This window comes from Nomia melanderi, chromosome 3, assembly GCF_051020985.1.
Source record: "Nomia melanderi isolate GNS246 chromosome 3, iyNomMela1, whole genome shotgun sequence".
Taxonomy (NCBI): Eukaryota; Metazoa; Arthropoda; class Insecta; order Hymenoptera; family Halictidae; genus Nomia; species Nomia melanderi.
Window position 1 is genome coordinate 8,949,289 of NC_135001.1, and position 27,428 is coordinate 8,976,716.

The following is a 27,428-nucleotide window of genomic DNA, read 5'->3' on the forward strand; positions in this document are numbered from 1 at the left end:
ATTTTACAAACACTCTATTTACAAAGCGAATAGCATGCTCGTGATGAGCAGCGATTCTCAACCTTGTTCGTTGCGACAATTGTTCCTGGGAGAGCTTGCGATGGTATGGTATATACATGGACGGAGACGAGTCTCGAATTTTTCAGGAACTTTGAAAAGCGACTGTGATTGAGAATCACTGAGCATCAATGAGAATCAGTGTGCATAATATGTTCAGAGAGCATTATATGGTAACTTATTTACTTAAATTAGATATGAACAATGAGACAGCAATTTTCGGATGAATAATCTGTCTTACAGGATGATTCGAATTTTTCATTCGAGCATTTTACATTTTAAAGTTCTCTTACTGGGTAAACAATGTTTAATTCGGCCGTAAAGACTGATGTTCCGGTTGCTGTGTAATATGTAATCGATATTGGATCGACGAGAGATCACTGCTCATTAAAATTAACACTACACTGGGCTACGTTATCGGTTCACCTTCCGAAGCAGTAAAAAACTAATAGAATAGAACCTCGATTGTTTAGTAAGATACGATATAATTGTCAATATCTACATACAAACCAACGAATTAAGTCACAGATCAACTAGAATCGCAGAAAAAAATTCATTGAAAGACGTCAGCAAAAGTAATCATTCGCTTTAATTCACTATTCTCCAATTACCAGTCATTATTAAAGCAATTAAAAGATTCTAAGAAGAATAAGAGAATAGTAAACTTGTAAAGCAGCTAACAAGTTGATATTAATCCGTTCAGACCGATGCGCGACAATCGCAATAATCATCGATCGTTACGATTACACAGTTGAACTTCGATAAATCGAATCTTAAAGAAAGCTAATAATTCCCAATGTGCGTAGAAATAGCCATAGACGTCATTTCAATTACGAAATTACCGTTCTACAGAAGTACGTCACTCGGCCGTGGCAGACACCTTTATAGTGTCGTACATGTGCGTCAACCGACTTCAACAGGTTAATCAGTTCCAATCGAGGATCTATTACATAACCGAGCTGCTCATTAGCCGAATCGGTTAACTCCGCAAACCGAAAATCAGAGAAAAACACTGTACTAGTATACACTGATTTTTCAAGTTTCCCTTAAAATGGACAATCAAGCAAGCATTGCAAAACGTACTTCACTTTATCGTTACGCATGTATATCAATCAATCTTTCACGTGAAACACATAAAATAGAATACCTTCAAAGTAATCTTCATTACGATCGCAATTTCTGCATAGTCAACAAAATTTTCGTTATCTCAAACATAAACAGTGAAAAGTCAAAATCAAGCGTTCCGACGATAAAATTCCTAAAAGCGCGGAACATAGAGTTAACCACAATTTGGCCAACGAACGACTCAATTGACGTCAGCGGTATCATAATTGTAGCTAATAACCCTAATTCAGGCAGCTCGTGTACCCCGGCGCGATTCATTTTTTATTCATGAGGATGAATCTTACGAGTCGTGCGAACGGCCTGGAAAAATTCGCAGGTTTGTTAGTCCGTGGAGGTACACGAGCTATTTGGGAACGCGCGGTGGCCTTCGGAATCGAAGGATTTTGCCACACGACGAGGAGGAGGAGGGATCGATGGATCTCACGAGGCAACAGAATTTCTCGTCTCTGTCAGTGGTTGTCTAGCGGAGCTACGTGTCGCTGAGCCAAACTTTCAGCGGCACTTTGGTCAAGGCCTTGCCAAGGAAGTCCTTGAAGTGTTTCGCGATGCTCGCACTGGCAGCCGGTCTCATTTCTTCGATGATCTCCTTCGCGTTCTGGTTGAGAAACTGATTCATCGCCTGGCCGATCACGTTGTCGCCGTTCAGCTGATCGACCACGCGAAACCGGGCCCGGCCCAAGCTGAAGTCCACCAACATCCGCGCCACCTTCAAGTAACGAACGCCATCGCGGATCTCTTCGATACCCTGGACACGCGCGACCGCCAGAACATCGCCTGGAAATGCAGAGGTTCAACTTCGATCGAAGCTTTGTCTAACAAACTCTGGTACAAATACCGAGTGTCCTCGCAATAAGAATTAATCGAACGTTTTTCATTACTTGTATACGAACTTTTGCGAGGATTTATGTTTTCGTAGGTGATAATCCTCGTGTTGAAGTAAATTGGAGTTTTCTCTTATGTGTTATTAGTTTCAATAGATGAAGGACGAATGTAATTTGGCAATGATCGAGGAACACGTGGATTTCACTTTTCGAGGATCGGCGTCTCTCATCGGGAGAAGTGCTAATAATTGTCGATAGCAGTTGCTTACCAAAAAGCGCCCAAAAGTCACCGTGACTCTGGATCGGGAATAACAGCACGTTTCCAACCACTTCGTAGTGACCTTCGAGCTCGATCTTCGGGAACGCTAGATGAAGATCGAGCCTGTACGATGAAATGTCGAGTCGCGTTTTGGTAATAGAATAATTCCCCGCTCCTATCACGGTAATATTAGAGAATAAAGCTCGTATGCGCACAGCACCCTGTCCATTTTCCATTCCCAGCTCGGGAATGATCAGCGGTTCAATCGGTGGCAGATCCAGTTCAGGAATACCTAGAAAGTAACGTTACCCAGACAGAAAAAAGAACGTATTAATTGAATATTTAACCCTTTTCTCGCCAAGTGAAATTACAAATCATCAATGATTGGAAAATCAATTCTGTCGAATGCATCTTTCCTTTACCGAACATAATCCAATGTTACTTAAATAGTCTAACAGATTTCGAAGCAAGGGGTGCAGAGTACACCAATATTATCTTTTGCTTTTTGTCTTTGTTGTCGATACAGTACGGATTATAAACAACAGATTTACAGGGCACTCGTACGTCGTACGAACTCGGCAGTTAAAGGGTTATGGGTTAGAAATATTGTCTCACCTTTCAGTAAATAGGGCTGCAAATGATTCAGCGTCTTCTGAAAGCACGCCTCTATCTTCGGATCTGATCTACTACACGGTATTATGTACTCGGCTGTGAAAGATAAGATCTAGTGAATGAAACCGCGCGTAAACGTACAATAAAATAATGTAATGGTTCGGCGGAGTATCGAGTTCACACATAGTCACGGGATCGTGGCTTCGTTGCTGCGTAGCGTCTTCCTACTTCCGTTACCTTTATGCAACCACTCTCACTTCCGATGTTTTCATCGGAAAATTCGTCCAATTTGCTGGACGTTTGCTCGAACGAATTATTCGCCGAGTAATTAGGATCTCGGTGTTATCTAACCGTGGAAAATCAATTGCGCCGAGTGACCAGCGTGATCTTCCTCCGTTACAAAGAATTTTACCCAGATACATATTTTAGCATTCAAACACGACGAATTTCATTGGCTTGCGTAAAAGTGGATTAACCGGAAATGAATTGTAAAATTGGAGAACCGTTAATTGAACCAATCTGAATTTCCTTATACGAAATAGGAGAGTACTTTTACCAAGATACCGATTAATTTACATTTTACATTGTGCGTTAGTAAACGTTTATCTAGTAATTTATTTAACAATAAATTATATCGTTATACCTTTTTATTTAATAATTGCTCAGAAAGGTATCCGTACGTTCTTATTAATCGAAAAACGATTAATCCAACAGATTTTGAACCACTTGGTAGTTCTAGAATTAATTGCGTTCTTTTGATAGTCAAATATTTTGAATTTCGTGTTGAGATAAATGTTTAATTCTCAGTAATTCTAGAAGAATAATTATATCATTTCAGTAATTATAGAAGAATAAATCCGAAGAGGATCATTTAGAACCATTTAGTAGTTCCAGTGTTAATTACTGTTTTTAACAGTCCGGTATTTAAACCTGCTTGAATAACGGATGCTTAATTTTTATGAGTCGTGTTAATTTGAACGTAATAAAAGAAATAGTAAAACACTCGTTGCGGAAATGATAGAAACGAATTGGAAAGGGTGGGAGCGTAGTGTCCGCTAGCTTTAACCAGAGATTTCAATGCGTGTAGCGACATGTTCGCCACGGGATATGCGTTGTCGGTGTTCGTACGCAAGCCGAAATTAAGTGACATGCAGTGTCCGCGATTGGGAAACCATTCTTCGCAATATTCCCCTGTGTTTTGCAATTCTGACAACCAGATCGAACCCAAGAATTAAGTAAGTTGATCGAACTGGCGGCAACCCGATCCCCACACTGTCAAAATTACTCGTTACACCTACCGTTGCTCCCCAACCGCTTATTTCTTACCAATCTAATTAATATTTTTCACTTAACCTTTGACTGGAGTGACACACATTTTTAAAAACACTTTTCTACATACACGCAGAGGATGTTACGTAATCGTTGAAAGAAGGTATGAAAGCAAACAGGAGAGTTCCTCCGTGCAGTTCAATGACTGTTACCCATAACGTTTCCGAAAAGGAAGTCTAGCAATTTCCGTCTAAGACTTTCAAACGCCCAACTGTCTGCAGAAGAAATTTCTAGGTACGTAAGAATTTCTCGTAGAAACACTTTACAATTTCAATAATTATAAGGCGAACATTTTAAATGAATCCTTCGACTAGCTTAGTAGTTCTAGCATTTAGTTTCAACATTATGCAAACAAAACGCCGTATCAAACGTCCACTAACTCGCAAAACAATTACAAAACAAAAGAATATTAAATGGACCATTTACCTACTCTATGACTTCCAGCGTTAAGTTTCAAGATTACGCAAACGAAACGTCGCAACAAACGTTCACTAACTCGCGAAACAATTATAAAAGAAGAAAACGTTAAAAGGACCGTTTGTCTATTCTACTACTTCCATCGTTAAGTTTCAATCTTCTAGAAACATCGTAACCACTGTTCCCAAACACGTATCCTAATAACTGACGTCAGACACCATTAAACGATACTATTCAGTTCATCCTAGGAATCTGGACCGCCTGATGCACCGGCGATTACAGTGACGCTTTCACTCGAAACGCTCGAGGATTCGACGGGAACGGACGAGGACGAGCGTGTCGTGGGACGAGGATACGCGCGGCAAGACCGGCTCTAGGCTGCGGTACTTTCTCCGACCGATTGCCGTCGATCCTCGGCCGTTATGCAATCTCTGACATAACCTTCGCCACGCCATCGAGAGCCGTTACGCCATGCCCGGTACCATTATGTTGTACAGTGACCAACGCAGCCTCGCATAATATAATAGTCCGCGTCCCGCTCCCGCGTTTTAGCTAACTAGCCCGGATAGTACCGGCCGGCCATTGTTGTCTGTCTGTGTGTACGGACACGGAATTCTAACCGCGGCTTTTGTCGAAACTGACGGTTCGCGTTGCGTTATCTGGCACACGTTACGTCGTCCGAGTCTTTCAAGATTTTGATACCGACACGGTGACCCTCTTCCATTTGCATTTCGTCTCAATAAAAGTCTATAAGGTTTATTATGCTACAAATTAAATAGAGAACAATCTGTCGTGTGAGAATAATTAAGGTTTCGCAGTGACAAAAAAGAAAAAAGGGGAATTATTTTTGTATCTGTACACTAAAGATGTTTTGCATCCAGTTTATGGAATCGCGATTGTAAGCTTTAAAATTGGGTTAAGAGAGAGGTTATGAACTGCTCTAAGTTAATTGGTTAAACAACATTTTGTTGAAATACCATTTTTTCTTCGACTTTGTATTTTATGTTACTTGGATCAGTGGGCAATAGTATGACTTTAATTCAGCAACCTTTATATAGAACGTTCGTTTAGTAACAAATGTTTCTGTCACTGTTCCGAAGACGTTAACTAACTCACTGAAAAATCCACGATCATAATCGATCTCCCGCATTACCATTTCAAACGCACCATTCAGTAACTTTCCCGATCCGGAAGCTGGAAAAATGCTCGCGGTCTGGCTGCGGGACACCCGGCATCGATCGAACGAGAAAATTCAGCCTTCGGACTTTCTGCCGCATTGCGAGGAGAAAATCCGGCCGTGCGCGCGTACCCTGACCAGCCGCGTTCGCGTTTGGTGCACGTGTTCAGAGAGAAAGTACCACATCTGAAGAGTTACAAAAAAGGACGTCATTCCCGTGACAAGGGAACCGGAGCGGCAAGAACATTGTTGTAATCGATTCGGCCGAAAAAAAACAATTCCATCGACTTCCTCCGATTCCTCAAACTCTTTTTCGAACTTCTACTGGGAAGACAAACGAGTGTGCGTTAACACGTTGACTGTTAACCGACGACCACCAACAGCTAATTGCTTGGAACGAATTACGACAAAAAGATTGATGTTAAAGATTTAATAACATAAATAACTGGATAATAGTGTAACGTGAGAATTCGTTAATAATTGTCTCTGACGTCATGTACCTCTGTTACCGAAGAGTAAATAATGCACGAAGAATGTCGATCTTCGACATTCGATTCTATGATGACACTACTTACTTCATCAACTATTATTCTAATTCATTGTAACAGCATCATTATATCATATGAACCACTTCGGTGCTTACCAGCCGTTCTTGAACAAACGATTAAACTGCCTTACGATACATTCGAATTGAATAACGCTGATGTAATCTCCAGAGCGAGGAACCGAGAACACTACAGACCGCGAAGGGTTAGTCGGCCGAAGGGAAAAAAAGCCGTGCGTGTCAATGGGCAGCGTGCCAACAAACGAAAGAAGACAGAACCCGGGCAGCAGAACACGCTTCCGCGACATAATCGTTCCCCGCAATTACCCCGCGCGCGGAAAGAGAAAGGCAGATACGCTCATTGATCGTAAAAGGAAAATACGTGGAGAATAATTGCTCGCTGGTAACCCGCCTTCATTGTGCACCTGTTACGTAGTCGCGTTACAAACGCATCTCGCCGTTGACCAGCGAAAAGCGACCACGTACGAGGAAAACTCTTGCCGGCCGCGAGTCTCCACGAAAACTCTACCCCTTTCTGCCTATGAAAGCAGAGTGGTTGCATAATCTGCGTCAGGCTCACTCCCAAAAGGTCACTCTGGATTTACGGACGTAACGAACCTCACTCTGTTTTCTGGCGAAACGACTTAACACGTTGACCGCTGGATCAATACTCGCCCTAATACAATAGAAAGAATTCTCCCAAGGAAACGGAGATCAAGAAGTCAAGATCCGTCGCAGAGTTTGCTCCCTTAACCCCGTGGCATCTTACAGATCCGACAAAACTGAATTCGCTCGTGTCAACAAGCCAATTCGTTCTGAAATCTACATGGAAACCGGTGTTTCCCGGGTCTAGGTGACACGGCAGTCAACGTGACAAGTTTTCTCGTTCTCCGCGCAGTATCAATGACACTGTGATCACACTACGATCAGTCACGTGCTGTCACTAGAAGAAGACTAAAGGAATTTGAAAAGTGCGCGGAAGCTTACGGGTCTCGAAGTACGGCTCGTTCACCGCTGGATTCCCGTCGGAATCCTTTTGACAGGACGCCAGTGTGATGGACAACATCAGCAACGCACTGAACAGTCCCTGGACCATCCTGGAGGACTTCATCCTCAAAGATTGGCTGATCGTAGACTGGTCCCTCGAATAGAACAATTTCAGGTAATTACTTTGCTGATTCTTCCTGGATGGTCTTTCTATTTTTATATCCTAGCTTTGGTCCTGTTCTTGAAGAGCTCGATGATGCTTGGCAAGTACACTTTGATTGTTCGTAGGTTTCGAAGAAATTCACTGTTATTCGATACTGTTCGACGGTGGCACTTTCTTCTTACATTGAGACAGTGTTTTGTTTGTTTTTTAGTTTTTGTTCTATCGAGATGGGAGGATGGCGAGGGGAAATCCACGGTAGAGAGGGATGTAAGGTGACGGCTAGGCGGATTGGTTCTCGTAAACTAAACACGGGCCCCCTTCATATTCTGTCTTATATGCGAGCGTTCCCCTACCCAAGGGACTTCTGCCCGGCTTTAAACGCGAGACTTTGCCTCTTTCTATTTTCCTCCCGGTGTAACCGCGCTTTGAATACCGCTGTCATTCTTTTTTTCGTGGCTCGTCCTGCGGATTTTCGGAATTCAGCATGACGCGGATTTCGTCGGTGATATAAGGGGATTGCGTGGTATGGCTAGGTACGTGCACAGCTAGACACTGATAGATGAGTTTCTTTGAATCTGAGATCAGAATTGTATAAGGCTCTTGGTTTAAATTTGTAATATTATATTTGAATTAAACATGGTGTTTTGACGTTTAGTTACCTGGGAATATTTATCGTAGTGATTCTATTAATATTGCGCGAATTAAATTAAGTTAACATTAAGATCAACCTTAACTCCTTAACTTGCACGCTTGAGTTAATTCGAGCGCGCTAAACAGGCCAAACTGTGAAAATAACAATGTGAAAGCAAAGAAAAAAAATCGATTCATTGATATTTATCATTTACGTGGGATTGTAAGCTATAACACTTATTTATTCAAGAATAAAATATAGCCTTCTTCCATGGAACAAAAGCGCAGTATATCAAAATTGATTTTTTTTGGCCGGTTTCTTTTTCAAAAAAACTGTGCGTTAAGGGGTTAATGACACATTTTTAAATTAGTTTGTATACTCCGGTAATCAGTAATTGAAAGTTTGGTTTTTTGTTTGATATAACGATTTTCGTGACAACAAGATTGATGTATTTCTGTGAGTTCAATAATTGTCACAATTTCATTGTTGTAAAGCTTTTCTACGATGTGGTAGCATTCGCCGCTTGTTAGATGAATGTTTGCAATTCGTTTTGAATGCTTCGGGTAACGTTGTCGGTATTAAAATAAGGTGATAGTAAGTCACGATTTTCTGTTGGTTGGATAGCTGGCCGTGAATACGTAATGTGGCATTGTCTTTTTGAATCGGTCCTTGATGAGGCTCGTGCAATGAATACATGACAAATTACTCGGAAATGAGGAACGAGGAATAGTTCCCTTTGCAACAGCTTCGGCCGCTCACAAAAGGTACGTCTGCTATTAATACTTATTATTGAATCTTAAACGTAAACGCGAGAGTAATTGAAATCAAAGGTAAATTAACGTAACAGTCATATAGACACTTAATATTCTAAGACTTTGGTTTACTCTGAAATTCAACGTCTGAATATTTTCTGATCAATTTCAAGATGGCGCCGAAATCTTTGTAACCGTTGGTGATTTTACAATGAGCAAAACATTACTGAGCATTATAGTGATTTTATTGCTCGCTGTTGTTAATTAAGAATATTGCGTTAATAAATCGCGTAAGTTGGTTATCATTGCGTACTCTATAACTATGTGTCAATGTTTCAAGAAGTGAGCGTGACGTGTTTCATTGTTGATTTAGAGATAAGTATTTCTCTTACAGGCAAGAGAAATACGTGTGGTGTCTTAGCAAATGTTCCGATTCACGCCAGTTGTTTGAACACCTTGAAATTCTTGCTCGTTTTACACCATTTGAAGAAATTCCGAGAGACCCTGTCACTGTTGCCTAATTTTGCTCGTACTGTCGACACTCGAAGACCCTTTGATACACGTAAGTTTCATTCTCCTCGCTTCTATGACTTTCTAACTCGTTCCCGTTAATAAATTCGGTTAAAAACCCAGTAGTAGAACGAAAAGTCGGTTAATTTTTAATTAAATTTATCTTCTGTCATATTTACTCAAACTGCGAAGGTCATTAACTGTCATTATTAACACAGCATTAAGAAATTTGATTTGCGCGAAACAATTATTATACGACGCGATGTAACAAGAAGGCAACACGTAAAAGCGGGTTGCCTACGTTCAGGCACAACGTCTACACTATGTCAGTAAAAAGAACGTTGAATATTACAACACAAAACAACAAATATCAATTCGAACTTTATCTATTAAAAACGAATACACAGTTTCATTTATAATAAACATAACGCAATAACGATAATCACCGGCATCATTCAATCTCCTATTATAATCATCTATGTTCAAAATTTTTATTTTAGAACGCGATAGAAGAATATTATGGGATGCAGGGTTATAGAAAGTTCTTAATTAACTTTGCGTAATATAAACGATGATTTAATAAAATAATGAATCTTTGTCATTTGTATACGATGTATTGACGAAGGCATTGCAAATTTCATACGCAAGTGTGACTTCGTGGAATTGTTGTAAATTATACTGCTTGTTTATGACCGTTTTCGCATTAAATCAATAGCAATGAAAAGGATGCTGGCGATGGTGCATCATACCACGGTAATATTCAAAGTTGCCGCAAGATTCCTTTCAATTTCTCATCCGAGTTCTCTTTCGCTTCTTCGTCGTGTCTTTCACAAGATTGTCATTAACTTGGTTGTCTGCCAGTGATAGATGCCGGCGTGATTGCCACCGTTCATCTCGACAAATAATAGTAAAATCATTGCTTCGAGTAATCGCTGTAATTCGTGATTCGGTACTGCGCGCCGTGTTCAAACGGACTGCGTCTACGCGGCGCGTTTCGATGGTAATTTTCGATAATTGGTTTGCCAAGGAATTTCGATTACAAGTGATTGGTCACCGTGTTGCTTGACGGTGTAAGAATAATCTAAAAATTTCAGATCATTCGAGGAATTGAGAAAAGTTCATTTATTTCTTATCCTTCTGTTGCCTGTTTTCTAATTTTCTGCGGAATCCGAGCAATTAAATTTGAAATTAATTGAAGTCTGAGGTAAAATTCATTCTGTTTCTTAGAGGAAGAATAAATATTCAGATAAACGTATTTGTTTTTAATTTCGTGTAATTTCAAGTAAATTTTTATATGAGTAAGTATTGTTAAATAATTCGTCGACGACACTTGCGAAAGAATTGGACAATATTCGAATGCGTTGATACAGGCGAAAGATTAACACTGTCGCGTCATCTAGCAGCGATAAATATAGTAGATTCTCGGACATTAACCTGCGCCTGTAGAATGGTTTCTCTTCGTACAATACTCGTAGCGTGGTTATATTCACTCAGAGGTACAACCGCCATACCGAATCAATGTGTGTTTATTCGTAATTCTATAAAGTTAACCATCAACGATGAGCAATACCTAGTTGATCAAATAATACGTGATTCATTCTATGCCATGGAAAACCATAAATTTGAACAATAACCTCAAAGGAAATTCTAAAAGGAGAATTTTAGCGAAACAATCAGATTCAGACAAAATAAATTTTCTTATTTCAATGTATAACACGATTGCCTTTATTCTTATAAGAAAAATATTACAAAAAAATGTACACGCCTGAAACACTTAAAAAAGTACATTCTACTTTAAGTTGTGTATTCTAAAAATATTTTTCAATAGTTAGAAATGATTTATAAATTCATTTTCAGGGTGGCAGCAACACGTCTTCGGGGAACTCCGAGAAAATCGTATTGGTGAAGTCTTTGATCAGCTCGCCGATTTTCTCTTCGAGTTTTGGCTTGATCTCCGCCACCACGGTCCTCCAATTGTCATTCAAGAAAAGATTCATGGCCGCCGAGAGCGTCTGATCGCCGTCAAACAAATTGTCCAAGTGCATGGACGCGTGGTCCATCTCGAAGTCTACGTAAATGTCGCCGACGCGTTGATGATTCTGTCCGGTTTCACGGTTCCGGTAGCGTTCCATTTGAAGAGTGATAATGGCGTCGATGTCCGTGAAATTCCCGTGTCCGATGCCATTTCCGACGATGGGCAGCAGCATTATTCTTCCATTCAAATTGTAATTCGCGATCATCCTCAAGCGTGGAATGTGGAATTTCAGCCGCATTCGATTTTTGTCCAAGTCGACTCTGATGAGAAGCACTTCTTTTGAATATTGAAATGAATATGGTCTTGGTTATATAATAAAGGAAAACAATTTTTTTTAATATAAAAATAGATAAAGTATAAACATATAGTGTAGAAAAAATTGTTTCTAATGAAGGAAAGTATAATTAGTAAAATAACGATACTGAGTTGATTAAGAAGTGAAATAATTTCTGATAGTTGATCAGATTTTAACACAGTGTCACTGAAAAAAATTTCATCAACTTATTGGACATTGAGAAAACATTGAATTTGATTCATGTTAAGAGTTTCCCATTTTGAAAATTGATATAGCCTTACTTGATGCCTTTAGGTACAATATTTGTGCCATCGAAGATGGAGATGTTTGTGTATGTCGCGTGGATGTAGATCGGACCAGAAGACTGATTGATTTCTATCTTCGACAAATGTAGAGGTTCGCAGGGTGGAATTCGAAGAGCCTCGATACCATCCTTTAAATACGGTTTCAACAAATTCACGCTCTGCTTGACGCATTCGTTCAAGTTTGGATCACTCCGGTGGCATATTTTCAAATACGGCGCTAGAAATCAGAATAAGATACTTACGTAAAAGGATCTGTTTAGAAACAGCAAACTTTTGTACCAGGTATTAACAAAAAAACTCGAAATTTCCAAATAGCATCTAAGAACATGCGAATTCCGATATTATGCAGGTTTTCCTTAGGAAATTGGAAAACGAGTTACGCCTATTAATTGTTCATTAGCCTTTAACGTTGCGAATGGTTAAAACTAGCGACGCGTGCACGGTAAACCTAAATACTTTAATCATGTGCAAACAGAGCTTCAGCGCGATTCATCGTGAATTAAATACGGGCATTCCAGTTGCGAGCTCGAGAATTCCAAAAAGCATTCAATACAATTTCATAATTGCAACGTCAGCATTATAAAATTCCATATAAAACGAGGGTAATGAATATAGTAAATTTCTCTTTTAAGATGTTCCACAGATGATTAATGTAATGTTATTGAATTCTAATAAAACGATACTACTTACGAATTTCCAAACTTTGCGACCCATTCGACAAACAACTTGTCGCAAAAAATATCGCCAAGCACCCGTAGACTCGCATTGTTACCTCGGCGAGGTTCGATCGCGAAATAATTCAGAATTGCGTTCCACGGGGGAACGAGAACGTGCCATCGATCGACAATGTGCTGACACTGTCATTTCTAATGTCATTCCCTTCCTTTTACGGGCCGCGTGAATTGCTTCGCGCAAACTTTATTGCGCCCATTTATGTTAATCGAATCGACCATAGATACGAAGGATATATTTCAAACTCGATGATCATTGTTACTATCAGAATAAATTCTTAATAAAAAAGAGGTAACAACAAACGCAGAACAATTCTATCCTGTTTATGAAGATTCGTAAAATATTTATGTTAATTTTGGAACTACCAGTCTGTCAAGTTAACTATTTTCAATTTCCTTATACGAATAAGAATGCATTTATTGGAGTTACGATCGACACGTATTGTAATTTACAAGTTCCTGATTCAATTTATTTAATAAATTCTTAGAAAACCTTCTGTATTATTAGCACAATCGCAAGAGAAGTTATCAGAAGACTGATCTGGTATTCCTAGTACCCAAATTGAACAATTTTTGACTTGACTTTTCATACCTGTATCGAGGGTAAGTTTATCAGATTACAGACAATCCTACCATTTAAATCCTCTAATTAAATATGGATAGACACACGGTGACAGCGATGTACATTTAAGACCACGCAGTTACGTAACCTAAGACCACCACGACGCCGCTGTGTTCGCTGCTTTGGACCACCGACGGAGATGCAGTTTTCCACTTAAGGTCGGGGAAGGACCTTGCCCTCTATAACATCGCAACGGGAGCAGTACTTAGGGGAACGATGAGTTGCGACCGAGAGAAATAGAAGAGTGACGTCCACCTAGAAAGATCGCCTAGTTAACACGTGTCAAGAATGACTGGTCCATGGCCCAGATCAGATGCCCTTCCACGATCAGTATAAAAACCTCGATCGGAGGCGACGTCCACTCGCAATCAAGAATGCCACACCGTTCCACGAGGATCCACGAATTTTCTTGCTAAACCGAACATTCATCGACACATCTCCCGCTCATGATGGTCATCGAGGATCCTCCTCGCCTAGACTGATCGAAGCATCCTGGAGGAGCGGCAAATCATTCGCCTGGAAGCACGAGTGTTAATGTGCGCGGCCCTATTCTGTTTCTTGTTGATCCTCATCGTGACCGGTATCGTGGCTCTGCTGGTGCTCAAGCCGATCTACATCCTAGAGGTCACAACGATAGAATGAACTTCGCTGTGAAGTTTTGAGTTCAACGTAAACTGATCAACTCAGAGATAAAATAGAAGCAGTCTGAAGATTACACGCTATCATCATTCTTAAACATCAGCGTGAAACATGTCAAAGACAGTAGCTATAATACTCTTAGCTGCCTGTTTAGCGACCTTGACAAATGGCCAAGGCTCTCTGCTCGAGATGTCCCAAGAACTTTGGTCGAAGCTCCTGTCGGGTGGCTTCTCCAAGGCAGGTAAGCTGGATCCCCTAAAAGTCCCAGTAATCAAAGTGGACCAGACAGAAGGGGACACCAGTTACAGGATCATTCTGAAGAACGTGGAAATCACTGGGCTGAACGAATCCCAAGTAGACAGCATTCACATAGCTAAAGGAAGATTGAGCTCGAACTTGAGCGAGCTAGAAGCTGGCTACGTGAGCTACAGCGATCTAAGAGATTTAGATGCGATCAGATACAGGTTCCACACTCTGCTCAAGGAACCAAAGCTTCAGAATGAGAGCTTCGAGGCTATAGTTTCCGCTACCAATCAAGAGAGCAAGTTCACGGCTGCTACGAAGGAACAGGAGCGTCGCTTCGACAGACTGAGAATGTACGATCCCTTCTTGATGAGGATCCAAGCTGAAAAGATGGGGGAGCCCGCCGTCGAGGAGCAGAAGGAGCAAAAGGCGTCGCAGGAGTCGAACTACGGAGGTTTCAGCATGGAGGGCGCCAGGGTTGTCTCCAGGCCGGAGATCGTTCGGATGGTCGACACTCCGAGGTATCCAGCGGACGTTCAGATGGTGTACGCGTTGCACGCTGCGGCGAACGCCAGGAGCTATCAGCAAACAGAGAACTATGATCGAACCACGCCAGAATATAATGCTGGATATCAAGAGAGCAGTCGGTTCAGTGACAGAAGGGAAAGTTATGGTGGCAGAAGGACTGAAGGACAGTATGTGGCTGTGCCGTCTCAGAGAAGAGAGAACTTTGGCAGCATGGCGAACGAAAGGTACGAGGATGTTCAATCTCAGAGCAGACAGAACTTCGGTGGAAGGCCCGGGGGAAGGTATGAGGATGTTCAGTCTCAGAGAACAGAGAACTTTGGTGGAAGGCCCGAGGGAAGGTATGAGGATGTTCAGTCTCAACGAAGAGAAGGCTTTGGCAGAAAGGCTGAGGATAGGTACGGAGATGTCCAAACTGCAGCCTCTGAGAACTTTGAGAGCAGGGTCAAGGGACAGACGATGCTTCCTGCACCTGCTGCTAGGGAACCTGTGTACCGAGGTGGCTTGGAGAAACAGCCTGGTTATATTGACATCGTTTATGCCGATGGATATAATGGCAGCATGAAGAGATTTGGCAATGAGAGGATTGAATCTAAGGATACTAAGGTCTACGGTATTAGGGATATGCCTAAGGTATTGTTAGATTTCTTTTTACTCGAATATAGATTTTTTAAGTGGCGCTTACGGTATAATTGTTGTAGTCACCTTTTAGATCTTCGAAGGGGATACAGTTCCCATGACACGTCAGTTTTTAATATTAATTATTTCCCATTATTTTTAACTTTTAGTTAATATCGGTTCAAAAAGAAATTATTGAAAATTCATTGATTGTGTTATCCGTTTTTGTAAAACATGATATTAAAAATAGGTTTTTAGTTCCGATGAAAGCAATAATAAGATTATCGTTTTTGTTTCCAATTTGTACAGGATATTCTCGCAAGGAAGAAGATGATGAACTACAACTGCACAGACGGAGAACCTTTGTCGAAGAGGAACGACGCGATTAAGGCAGCCATAGAATCGAAAAGTTTGAAGGGTTTGAGCAGATACGCGAGCAACTATCAGGAGGAGCAAGGGTACTTTGAAGAAGGAATGCAGTTGATCTATCATTACGGTGGAATGGACGCCAATAATTCTGAGGGCGGCAAGGTTTCAGGATCGAGATACAAACGAGCCCATAAAGAAAACGAGACTGATGTAACTATTATACTTTACTTTCCTTAACTCGTTGTAAAACTCATTGGATTATTGAACGTGCTGAAGAAACAGGAACCATTCTAATTTCCTTTCTTTTCAAACATTTTCAAGGACGACGTGATGCATGTTATATTGAAAATACGCGTACCCAATCTTCGTATCAAGTCCGACTATCAGTTGACTGGTAAAGTAGGAAAAGAATTGGTGAGAGGAAATGGACGACTCAGTGGCAACTTCAGTAAGTAATTTCTTTACTTTCATTGATAGACAGTGGCGTTTAATTTTCTTTTCTTTTCTTTATATTATTCATTCATGGCTTATGAATTAATCACAGCTGAACTGGTGGGAGACTTCACTATAGAACTGAAGAAGGTTAAGGGGCAAGATGTGCTGATCGTGCGGGCAGCTAGAAGCAAACTGAACGCGAAAGACCAAAAAGTCGATTTCCAGGGAATGGACGAGAAAGGACCAGTGAAGTCGATTCTCAGTCATGGTGAGTGTATTTTATTTTCATTCTAATGCATAATGCAGCTAAAATGCTGCGGGTTTAGGAAACTTCTTCTATTCGTAAATAGCAGTATAAAAATAAAATGCGGAAAATAGTTGACTTTTTAAAATAATGTCAACACATGCAGTATCCGCCATCGATCGACAAAAAATCTAAACGTTAATTACGCGTGCCGACAAGCAGAAGAGGTATTGGCTGATCGCGCGATGAAAAAAATATGTGCGCTGAGTCAGAGGTTCTGGGACGAATGCGAATGGGCGACAATAGAGCCGGTTCGAGGCATTATGTAAAATTCTTTCGTCTGTTTCTGTTGCGTCATTGCGGCGGTGTTCTTCCGTAATTAGCAAGCGGTAAAGGGAAACGATGGAAAAGAGGAATTCTGCTAGAGGAAAGCGTTGTCAATCGATCCGAAGCGTCGTCAAATGAAAGTTTGTGTCTATGGTACTTACGTGATTCATATTTTAGTTGCCTCGACTATATACACAGTAATTTGAAAAGAAGAAGAAAATAGCGATTCCGTTTAATTTATATTCATTTTATGTAAATGAGGCAAATTAAATTAACAATAGCATTACCGATTTGATATTGAATGAGATTCAATGAAATTTATAAAAATGGGAAAATTATTTTTTTAAATAAACAAGACGAATAATAACAATAGACACATAATAAATAATACTTAGAAATTAATCATTTTTTCTAAACCATTGAATTGTTTTGGGAATTACGATATCGGTCAGACAATTCGAATTTATACAATTCGAATATCGCGCGTTTCTTAGTCATATCGAGCTCTTCGATACTATTTTTTCAAATCACCGTATACATAGATGTTTAAACTGTGGAACGTCGCGTCGCGCCATTACATAATGTACAGGGAGAGCCTGACGGATTGAATATTGCTTTCTTTCGGCATCTGAGCACAATGAAACTCCGTGAACAGCGCGCGGCGCGGCGCTCCGTTCGCCTTACCACGCGTTGAAGTCTCCAATAGACGCGAACGATCTCTGACTAAAAATGGCGGGAAACTGTTAAAACCTTCAAAATTCAAACGCAATATCAATCAAGATATTATCTAAAACATCAAACTCATTTTCTCTTCACGCATTAACCCAATTACAAAGTTCATTCTCTTAATAATTAAACAAAATAAAAACATTATCTTCGTTTTGCTTCTACCCACTTGTTGAAATGTCCGTCAGCGCGTTTTAATTTTTACGTACAACTAATAGAAATCGCTGCGAGATCTCGAAATTTATTCAACCTTACTCTTCACCGAGTGGAGATCTAAAATCTAAAGTGCCGGATCGTTGCTTCCTCATCGGAAAATGAACATTTCGAGCTAGCTCGTTCACGTTAGCGCGGAATAAATTCTGCGGGATCAGATACATAAATAAATCGGAGATTTCCATGTGAGGCACTCGAGGCTAATTTTCCTCGCGAGCCGGAAACAATAGAGGAAAGTAAAAGGCGGCCGGGCCTGTCGGGTGTATCGACGTCGATCGATGATTGCAAGTAAAAGTGTCCACTTTCAGCGGTCGTCGTTCCGCGAAACGCTCCCACGACGCCGCTATATTAATTCGCTTAATAGTAGATTCACGTTGACTTTCCTCCGCAGGTCTGATGGCCGCCGAAGCGGTCGCAGCGATGCTCGCCGACGACCTGGCATCCAAAGCGCTCAGCGAGAAGTCGGCCGATGCGATGATTTACAGAATGTACAAGAACCTGCCGGTTAATTAATGCCAGAACAGCCAGACAAATCGAAATGGACTTTGGATTTCTTCCTTTAGAATTGTTGGAAGGATACGAATGATTCTCTGAGAAACTATTATCAGGTTGGACAAAATGTCTTCTATTTGCAAATGAAATTTTAAGAGTAACTTTACCTCGTCGAATTAAATTCCATTGAACTTACTACACATTTTATTTGGAAACTTTCCAGTATTTTTTATTTTACCTATATATAATGTTTTTACGTTGTAATGTAAATTGTATATTGAACAGTGAATTGGTTGGACCTTTTGGGCAATCTAATAAGTAAATTGTTTCAGTAATGCTAAAATGTAAGTCAATCGAAATTTCAACGAACACATTCCTGTAACTTGTGCAAGGAAATTAGAAATTGTCAGTTCGTCTACTTTGTAGTTCGAGTGTTAACGCAGAACGTGACTTGTCGCTTAACCGGATATGTTTGCAAAACGGAACATTAACCTGCTCCAACGGGCATTTGATTAGAAGTAATTAAAATAATTAGAGGAATTGCTGATAATTTTATGAAAAATCGAAGCAGTATTCAATGCTATAGTTTCTCACAAATTACATATAGTCACTGTCCTTATATAGTGCGCAATTCATCGCACTGTATAATCATACATCAAACAGAAAGTTATTACTCTAATTATTTTAATTGATATGTATCTACTAATACCATTAACCGACAATAACTGTACGCTATTATTTATTTACTCGCACATATTATTTATTGTACACGTTGTGGATGTTGAGTTGAGAGGAGGCTACGAGCCATTAAACAGTCATTAACCGGTCAGTTAAAATTTATAACGTACGTAGTGCTAAGTGAGAATGTTTGTTACAGTCATACATGTTTTATATTAAGTACGCGAGTAGTTTTAGTTATTTTATACATGAAAATATCGATATACTTATACAGATACCGTTATATAGAAATTAATTTATTCAAGTGATTTATGTGTTTAAAAATTCTATAGGAACATTTAAGTCGTAGAACTGCATTTATCCTTTTATCTGTTGATTGAATAAGAGAAGTTTTCGCGTGGGAGCTGCGGATTATACGTTCGGGTCGAAGATTAAACGAGAAACGCGTCGCTCCGGTTACAGGGGAGCAATATGTTGGATATATTCGATTTACAAACAAGTTTCCACGCGTTACGTGTAGTTTACACCACGCACGCGTCACCATTCGCGGAACCAGTCGGGATCCGTCCGATTTTACATAATCGCATTTGGGAAATTCAACGAGTTGCACCACCGATACCAGCGTTAAGCGATAGGGAAAGTTGAGTAACAGCGGGCTCGATATCAAACGCGGATGAATTCAGCGAAGCTAGGAGACTCGAGTGATCCATTACTGTAGATTAATTTACCTGTGCAATGCAATGACATTCAATATTACTTTATATTATGTTATATTACCTTATATTATCTTATATTATCGTATGTTATCTTAAATTATCTTATATTATCTTATATTATCTTATATTACCTTATATTACCTTATATTACCTTATATTACGTTATCTTACGTTATATTATATTATATTATATTATATTATATTATGTTACAGTATATTACCTTACATTACAATTACACTCCCTTCCAAGTACTAACATCGATTTCACAATAATCACAACTTAAGCACAAAATATTCTACAATAATGTTTTACATACTGTTAACATTGAAGTAATTTTCACAAGAAATTACGTGCCAATCATTTAGAAAGTTCCGCACCTTTATTATTAAGCACAGAAACAATTGCTGCACTTAATAAGCGAAAACACAAAATAAAAGGAAGCAATTGCACTGAACAACACTGTACGAAGGTTCTTTCTTTTGCGCATGATTCACGGTAAACAAACCATTTTACGGCCTCGACTTTCCGCGAAACGGTATCGCGTGAGTCATGGTGTCGATGACCCAAATGAAGCAAGCGGACCATTACAAAACGATCAAAATATTCCCCGCAGAAACTCCTCGTTTGATGATCGATCGTGAAACAGGCGTTCGTAGAGGAAACGCGAGTCGTGCAAGTATAAAGGTCAGTTTTCATTGTCGTCTTTGGAAATCCAAGAAACGGCGACAGGAAACGACGGCCAGAATTTGCGCGAAGGACATGCAAAGCTATTAGATTAATGGCGAATTATGTCGGGTTTATCATTGTGAACGGTCATAGCAAAATTACAATCCGTTGTTCGTCATTAAGCTAAGCTACAATCGAGCACACGAGTCCCCAGACGAATGAGGATCCTCGTAAGCGTTGTTGATAAGAAACTCGAATCGACTAGACGAGAATGGAGCAATCGTTACATAACGCAAAAAAATCTTCTGCGAATTGTTCTACAATTATTCGTAGAGGAAAAACTCCTTAAAAATAGCCACGAGAATAGGCGCAGTATTTTTCCTGTAATTACGATCGATAATATTTGTATCGGAATATATTATACTTTTCGTTCACTATAAATTTTGAATGATCAATATTATAAAAATCTAAATACTTTACGATTACTTAACACGTTCGCGGACGTGAATGCTATAACACTCAATTTTATAAGTCACATTTTCATACATTTAATTCTATATAGTCTGAATTTTTTGAAATTATTATGTATCTTAATCTTGGAGCACTGCATTTGCATTTATTTTATTTTTGCAGCTCATTCGAATGTTTATTGTCCGCGATCGTGGTAAGTGACATGCGTTCACAGGAAGCTCCATTAAGTTCCGAAATTATGGTGGTTACAGAAACCTGGGATAAAAATTGATTTACTAAAGGAAATACGGTGATACAGCACGAGACAGATCAAAGGTCCCACCTTCACCGGATGAGCACTCTCACCGCGTCGCCGTCCAAAATTTCGATCGGGCACTTTTACTTTACCCGTGAGCCTATGACATAATAGCAAATTAAAAATGCAGAAATAAAGATGCAACCGACGGAACATGAAAAACACCTAGGTAAGTTTACTTACTCTTTATTCGTTTCTAGCAAATCCTAAAGGAAAGTTTAATGTGGTAGAAAGTAAAACTGTCCTTACCATTTCCATCAGGTGTCGAAAAAAAATTATCTGAAAGCATTGTTAATAGCATACCTCATCATACTACCGAGATTAGGTTTCGCTATCCGAAATCGACAGTTCCAGTCAAATAATTCCATAATTCAAATAACAAATTAGTGCATGTTTTAGTATTCAAGAATTCGATATATAATATTTAGCTTCCGACACAAAAGGTATTTCAGTAAACCCAAACAGACGTCGGAAGAAATATTTCAAAAAATCCTCATCCACAGGGGGTTAAACTCACTGTCAAGCATCTTTCGGGCTTTCTACAGCAACTCGCGGTAGTTTTACTCTCAAATGATAACCTATCGAGTGGAATCGCAGCTTCGGATATCCTAGGATAGATCAACTTCGAACATGGATGGAAAATCCTGACCTACGGTTTGATAGTTCCGTGCAACAGGGTCGAATTACGGGTCGTGTGTGTCGTCAGGAACGCGTAGCGGCAAGTGGTGGGCTGGCTACGGCCCTGACTGAGTTAAAAGGAGGCATTCTACCGTGATAAATTCACCATCCCGGATGAGTGGGGGGAGGGCGATATACACGCGGAGAAAGTGGTCTTAGTTTATATATACCCAGCGAGGAGGGCCATCGCACGCATTTTCAATATTCCTCTCGGTAATTGCGATATATTACATCCACGCGGCACCTCGCGCACCGTCAGGATGATCATGATCATCGGCCTATTCCTGATTGCTGCATGGACCGAGCACGCTGTCGCTGAACTTCGTAAGTACGCGTCCATTTTTCAACCCTTTCATTGCCTCTGTTATCGATGACTAGGTTCGATTACGTTTTGGACGCACGTTGCGGTCGGAGAAAATGTAATTAACACTAGAACTACCGAGGATTTAATACGATTGACACGTAATCCCTATAAAAATTGTAAGGATAAATTATTTTCGGTTTCTTCAGACGCTCATTATAGTATTCAAGTGAAGCTGTTCATTTCAAATATTCAATGCTTGTAAAATGTCAATAATTGCGAAACAAAAGAATCGAGTCATTTTGACTGGTACAGTAGTCCTAGTGTTAATAGTTAAGAGCGCACGATTCTTGGTAACATTTGGCAGATTTCGAGCTATCGAAATTATGAATTTTGTTAGCTAGTATTCTTAGAGTGTTTATAAGAAATTTTAGGCTAGGCTTTTGGTACTGATTGTAGTGTTAGTGTTCCTCGTTGCTTGATAATGGAGGAAATGTAGTTAATAATTGAGGGCATAGGATTCTTGTTAACATTTGGTAAATTTTATTCTTTTGAAACTATTGATTGTTTTGTTAGATACTATTGTTTAAAAGAAACTGTAGGGTAGTTGATTTTCGATACTGATCGCAGTGTTAATAAGTTGTATTTAGCGATTGTCAGTTGAGAGTTCCTTAATGAGGCATTAAAAACATCAACATTGTTTTCTGTTAATAATGAGAAAGTCTATGAGGTGTTGTAACATTTTTTACTGTAATTTTTACGTAATTGTAAGAATCTAATGCCATTGTTATTTTTAATGCGTTTCTTTATGTAAGATTGATCTATAGGAATCGGGGAATTTAAAAACTATTAAGTATTCATGTTTCACTCAATGAAGAGAATAACCATACATTCTTTTCCGAACAAACTTACATAAACGACGTCAACAATGTCCCACTTCGGAGAACTGTAGGTATTAACGAGCTAGTCGTGTTTTCATTTTTATCTGATCTATCAGATTCCATTGGGTAGAGCAAAATTGGTACAAGGACGCCGTACAACATAAATGACAAAGTGCGCCAAAGTGAAATTTAAATGTGCAGACACCTTTAACATTCTAGAAATCGATAGAAGTTATGCAGTATGCTATCGCGATCTCAAGCACGCTACCTGGTTCTTCATGTGAAATACCTTTGACTTCTATTTACTTCGAATCGCCCTTAATCTCTTATCACCTCTACATTACCCTTCTAAACCCTTACGTATCATCGAATCCCAACGCTTCAGCCTATTCAATTCAATCACTCATCAAAATTCACTCAAATTCATCATTACTCCTCGGAATATCCATATTCACAAAAGATCCACGCTTCACTCAGCTTTCCTCCAACATACCTTCAACCACAATCAACTATATTGGTAGCAAAGCATGCAGCAATCCTCATCTGCTACTCTTACTGCCCACTATCATTCAACGGCTAACAGGACAACGCAAAGTCAAGAATTGTCTCTTCGTGATGTGTTTTGTCGGTACTTATGTTTTTACGGTAAAAATATCGAATCTAAAACAAGATGAAAGATGAAAACCGACCAATTACACTAACATTCCTCAGCCTAGCTATCAAGTGGTACACGGACAATACTAACTTCCCATTTTCGCTGGCAGCTTATCAAGCATTCCTCCTTTTACCATCGATCGTTTAGAAATTCGGTTCGGGTAAGGTCTCCTTTCACGGCGGCCGATAATCGTGCCCGCTCGCGAGATCGAACGCGGCGATCAATCCCCGCTCGTTTCTAGCTACCGGCGATCTATCAATCAACCGGGTGGGGACTGGATAAGTGGGGAAAAGGGTGGGGAAGGTGTACGGGACCGCGAGATCCTTTCCCGCCACGTGGGTTTCCTACGGATCCGCGGAAGCGCCTCCCGGATCGCCGGGAATTCTCCTTTACCGTCGATGAAAGAAGAAGAAGAAGAAGAAGAAGAAGGAGAGAAAAAAGAAGAAGAAAAGAAAAGGAAAAAGAAGCCCGTTCGTCCCCGCGTCGTTCCAGCCCGCCTCGTAATTTCACTTTCTACGAGCGCCGTTGTACACACTTTCGATTTTAGGCCTGGCGTCGAGCGACCGGCAAAAACGCGCTCACCGTGACTTCTTAGTCAGCGCGGCTAGGTGGACGTTGGTTCAGTCACCTGCCGTTTCAACATAGTGCGTTGACTTTTTCTCCTCGCCGTCTAGGAAAGAATGCAGATTTCGCGCTAACGAGACGCACCGAGTTTTATAAACGGCTCACGTCCAGTTTACCGATGCCGGCCGAACGTTTCTTTCGATTTTTCTTGGCCACGCCGGCAAGTTTCAATTGATCTTATCGTCTGCGCGGTCGCCAGAGGGGATACGGAAATAAAAGACACCCACTACGTCTATTGTTTTCGTTCGCGTGGTCGTTCTTTGAAGAAATGCAGATAAAAACTTTGTACCATTGTTCCGTTGGGTTTGTTGACGGTGGATTGTATAGGGTGTCTCGTTGGTTTTCTTACAAATTTTGTTAATGTCGCTTATAGCTAGAATAAAGCTGTGACATAAGTACGAAATAAAAATTATGCTCGAATTGTACACGATTCAAAGACAATTTCAATAGTTTAATGATTCTATATTACCCTTTGCAATTCCAAACCTCCAATATCTCGAAATAGAAAGCTCCAATGACTTTTAACCTTTAGTCCGACGTCCACAAATTTAACCCTTGACTGTCGAAAGTCTCCACGAAGGAATGTAAAAATTGTTTTCATTTCTATTTACTATACTTCCAATAATTTTCACATGTATTTTCTGCCTTATTACATTATAATTCCATTCGATTACATCAAAATCCTATCTTTTCTTTATACTTATCCCATACCCCGCTGTTTTCTACATAAAGTATCAGTGAAACATTATCGACTGCCCTTCAGATGGGAGACAAACAAACCAGAATGCCCGCTGAACTTCTTCGCCAATTTGTATTTACAGCACCGGGTGTGCAGCCCTGTAGCCGTACGAATGACCTCGCACAATACGACAGATGCGTGCTGAAGCAATTGAAAGCGATCACGCCGTACCTGGCCAAGGGGATACCGTCGTTGAAACTCCCCGCGCTGGACCCCCTGTTCCTCCCTTCGCTAACGGTCGACAGGAACCTGGAGGCGTTGAAGATCAAGGCGAACATGAGCCAGATACGCGTGCACGGAGCGACCAATTTTCTAATCGACGACCTAAAGGCGAACCCTAACGACCTCTCGGTGAGCATCAAGGTTCAGCTGCCGCACGTCCACGTGAACGGCGACTACGACGTACAAGGAAGGCTGCTGCTACTTCCGCTGAACGGGGCTGGCAGTTTTAAAGGAAACTTCAGTGAGTGCGATTTACGATGTTGGAACTTGAAAAACGGAGCGGAATGAAATTGATCTTCGTTTAGCCCCATAACAGTCGTACCCGCGGCACTTGATCGATGAGAAACTTCGTCGATCCTTGTTAACTTACTTAAATTCGAAAGTATGATTCAGTTTGTTTGTATAAATGAGACGTATTTTCTGCGAGAAATTGTGTGGTCTCGATTCTAGTTTGATATTTAAGTGGGAGCAAGTTTAACTTTGCACTCGAAAGTTTTACGCTGGAAACATTGAACATTTTCTGATGAAACGTAGACGAAATTCTTTGTCTGACTAACGAGGAAACGTATGTAAATTGAGAAGCATAGATGTTTCATTTGAATATTTCTTGTGTTGATGAATAATACAAAGTTTAATATTATGTATAAGGCTTTATTAATTGTTAATAGCATTTAATCGTGCTGTATGAAAGGAAGTGACATCGCTTCTTAAGTGCAAGAAGTTAATACTTGACTGGAAGTTCGTGAATAATACATTTATCTACATAATTGATTCTTTTCATTAGCTAACACGGAAGCGCAAGTGAACGCACAAGGCAAGGAGGTTACCGACAAAAATGGCGTCCAGAGGTTGGAGATCGATAAGCTGGTAACGAAAATTCGTGTTGGCGATGGGAACATTAAATTGAAAGCTCCTCCCACTCATACTCTAGCTGGTGAGTATCTTACAGTAATTTTGAACACACTTCAACCCGTCGAAAGATATTTACTACCATTCCTGCCTCTATTTGAGTAATCTACATTAATAATAAACAAAGCATTAACTTCAAAATATAGGACTATCCGATATTTATCTAAAAATTATATAAATTATTGAATTCCACGGTGCAATTTGTTAAATTGCATACTATATCTAATATAAAAATTATAATTTTAATATGCAATTACAAATATGCTACATCTGAAAATTGCACAAATCCGTGAATCCCGCGATACAATTTGCTACATAAATCAAGGCATTTCAAGACTAGAGTCTGAACACCTTGAAACTTTCAAATAATACCACTTATCCTCTCGAATGGTCCATTGTACTCTAACTTTCCCCTCGAACTTCACCTTTCAGCCGACGCAGCCGCGACGTTCTTCAATTCGAATCCTCGGCTGGTACTGGACATCGCGAGTCCGATCATCGAGGACACCGCTGCGACCGTAAGCAGAGCGCTGGCTGCCAGAGCGCTGGGAGCACTCACTAAAGCGGAATTGCTTCCCTAGTCCACGATTGTTCCGCTTTGTTATCCCGTTCAACGACGGAGACGAGTGATCTGCCGCAGCTGCGATGATTGCGGTCGAGGCGGAATCGATTGACCGCTGAAGGCTCCTTCACTGACTCGAGTCCAACCAGAGGAGGCGTCATTTTTGCGATCGTTGAATCTTAGACGTTGTTAGAGTGTTCGAGAAAATATCGCGTGTCTTTAGACACTTCTGTTTTGTTCGATTATTTCTTTTATGTTAGGGAAACTAAGAGAAAAAATTACAGTTATTACGACACAGTGATCGATGAAAAATATTAAAAGTTATTGAAATATTGAAAAATATTGAGAACTATGAAAATATTAAAAAATATTGAAAGCTATTGAATTATTAAAAAATATTTAAGAATATTGAGAACTGTATAAATGAAGATGAAATTCATTTTTTGGTAATGCTGAACTAATATTATTGATACGCAGTATTTTCTGTAACATATTATTACTAAAAATAGTCTATTTTGTCAACTGTAATCTAAACGTAACAAATGATCGTTGATTTTGCACTTTGTAATGTAGAACCTGAAAAATAGTGTCGGGAACAGCGAAGTGGTTAGATCAGGGACACAGATTCTCGGTGATCTTGACTGGACAATTTATTCTGCCTCTACTGAAAGAAGAGAATAACAATCCCCGCCCCCCCCCCCTAGTGATGGTACTTAAAGAATCTTTTTTTAACTAGGTTATTTCAGGTCGTAGCAATCGCGAATAATTTTTTTACTTGAAATTTAATTTGTAGCATCGAAGTCCTCGATGCATATGTATGTGATTAT

At 40.0% G+C, this 27,428-nt stretch overlaps 4 protein-coding genes and 1 long non-coding RNA gene across 5 annotated transcripts; 3 read left to right on the forward strand and 2 right to left on the reverse strand.

The window, feature by feature from the left end:
- Positions 1-20: 20 nt before the first annotated feature.
- On the reverse strand, positions 21-7,783 carry LOC116431201 (protein takeout). The gene is made up of 4 exons (XM_031986281.2): positions 7,329-7,783; positions 2,878-2,970; positions 2,273-2,554; positions 21-1,956 (listed from the first exon to the last, which is right to left on the reverse strand). The coding sequence occupies exons 1-4, from the start codon at positions 7,450-7,452 to the stop codon at positions 1,652-1,654; spliced, it is 804 nt and encodes a 267-aa protein (XP_031842141.2). The 5' UTR covers positions 7,453-7,783; the 3' UTR covers positions 21-1,651.
- On the forward strand, positions 6,961-11,341 carry LOC143174408 (uncharacterized). Its single transcript, XR_012998298.1, has 4 exons — positions 6,961-7,503; positions 8,747-8,886; positions 9,269-9,436; positions 11,242-11,341. It is a non-coding gene; the product is annotated as an uncharacterized LOC143174408 (long non-coding RNA).
- Positions 11,112-12,835, reverse strand: LOC116431205 (protein takeout). Its single transcript, XM_031986297.2, has 3 exons — positions 12,710-12,835; positions 11,996-12,236; positions 11,112-11,679 (listed from the first exon to the last, which is right to left on the reverse strand). Exons 1-3 carry the CDS (start codon positions 12,783-12,785, stop codon positions 11,238-11,240), a joined length of 759 nt encoding a protein of 252 aa, XP_031842157.1. The 5' UTR covers positions 12,786-12,835; the 3' UTR covers positions 11,112-11,237.
- A 1,287-nt stretch (positions 12,836-14,122) lies between these two features.
- Positions 14,123-19,979, forward strand: LOC116431183 (uncharacterized). Its single transcript, XM_031986252.2, has 6 exons — positions 14,123-14,921; positions 15,153-15,412; positions 15,707-15,976; positions 16,088-16,214; positions 16,311-16,469; positions 18,103-19,979. The coding sequence occupies exons 1-6, from the start codon at positions 14,123-14,125 to the stop codon at positions 18,222-18,224; spliced, it is 1,737 nt and encodes a 578-aa protein (XP_031842112.1). The 3' UTR covers positions 18,225-19,979.
- Positions 19,980-21,848: 1,869 nt separating this feature from the next.
- On the forward strand, positions 21,849-27,349 carry LOC116431216 (circadian clock-controlled protein daywake). The gene is made up of 4 exons (XM_031986323.2): positions 21,849-22,032; positions 24,991-25,371; positions 25,915-26,064; positions 26,472-27,349. The coding sequence occupies exons 1-4, from the start codon at positions 21,969-21,971 to the stop codon at positions 26,618-26,620; spliced, it is 744 nt and encodes a 247-aa protein (XP_031842183.1). The 5' UTR covers positions 21,849-21,968; the 3' UTR covers positions 26,621-27,349.
- Positions 27,350-27,428: the final 79 nt, after the last annotated feature.

Coding starts and splice junctions, on each gene's coding strand:
- LOC116431183 (XM_031986252.2), top strand. CDS start 14,123: ATGTCAAAGACAGTAGCTATAATACTCTTAGCTGCCTGTTTAGCGACC. Junction 14,922..15,152: donor GTTCAGTGACAGAAGGGAAA/GTTATGGTGGCA, acceptor AACGAAGAGAAG/GCTTTGGCAGAAAGGCTGAG. Junction 15,977..16,087: donor ATAAAGAAAACGAGACTGAT/GTAACTATTATA, acceptor AACATTTTCAAG/GACGACGTGATGCATGTTAT.
- LOC116431205 (XM_031986297.2), bottom strand. CDS start 12,785: ATGCGAGTCTACGGGTGCTTGGCGATATTTTTTGCGACAAGTTGTTTG. Junction 12,237..12,709: donor GTCGCAAAGTTTGGAAATTC/GTAAGTAGTATC, acceptor TCTGATTTCTAG/CGCCGTATTTGAAAATATGC. Junction 11,680..11,995: donor ATTGTACCTAAAGGCATCAA/GTAAGGCTATAT, acceptor GCTTCTCATCAG/AGTCGACTTGGACAAAAATC.
- LOC116431216 (XM_031986323.2), top strand. CDS start 21,969: ATGATCATGATCATCGGCCTATTCCTGATTGCTGCATGGACCGAGCAC. Junction 22,033..24,990: donor GCACGCTGTCGCTGAACTTC/GTAAGTACGCGT, acceptor TTGTATTTACAG/CACCGGGTGTGCAGCCCTGT. Junction 25,372..25,914: donor CAGTTTTAAAGGAAACTTCA/GTGAGTGCGATT, acceptor TCTTTTCATTAG/CTAACACGGAAGCGCAAGTG.
- LOC116431201 (XM_031986281.2), bottom strand. CDS start 7,452: ATGAAGTCCTCCAGGATGGTCCAGGGACTGTTCAGTGCGTTGCTGATG. Junction 2,971..7,328: donor CGAGCCGTACTTCGAGACCC/GTAAGCTTCCGC, acceptor TATCTTTCACAG/CCGAGTACATAATACCGTGT. Junction 1,957..2,272: donor TGACTTTTGGGCGCTTTTTG/GTAAGCAACTGC, acceptor CTGCATTTCCAG/GCGATGTTCTGGCGGTCGCG.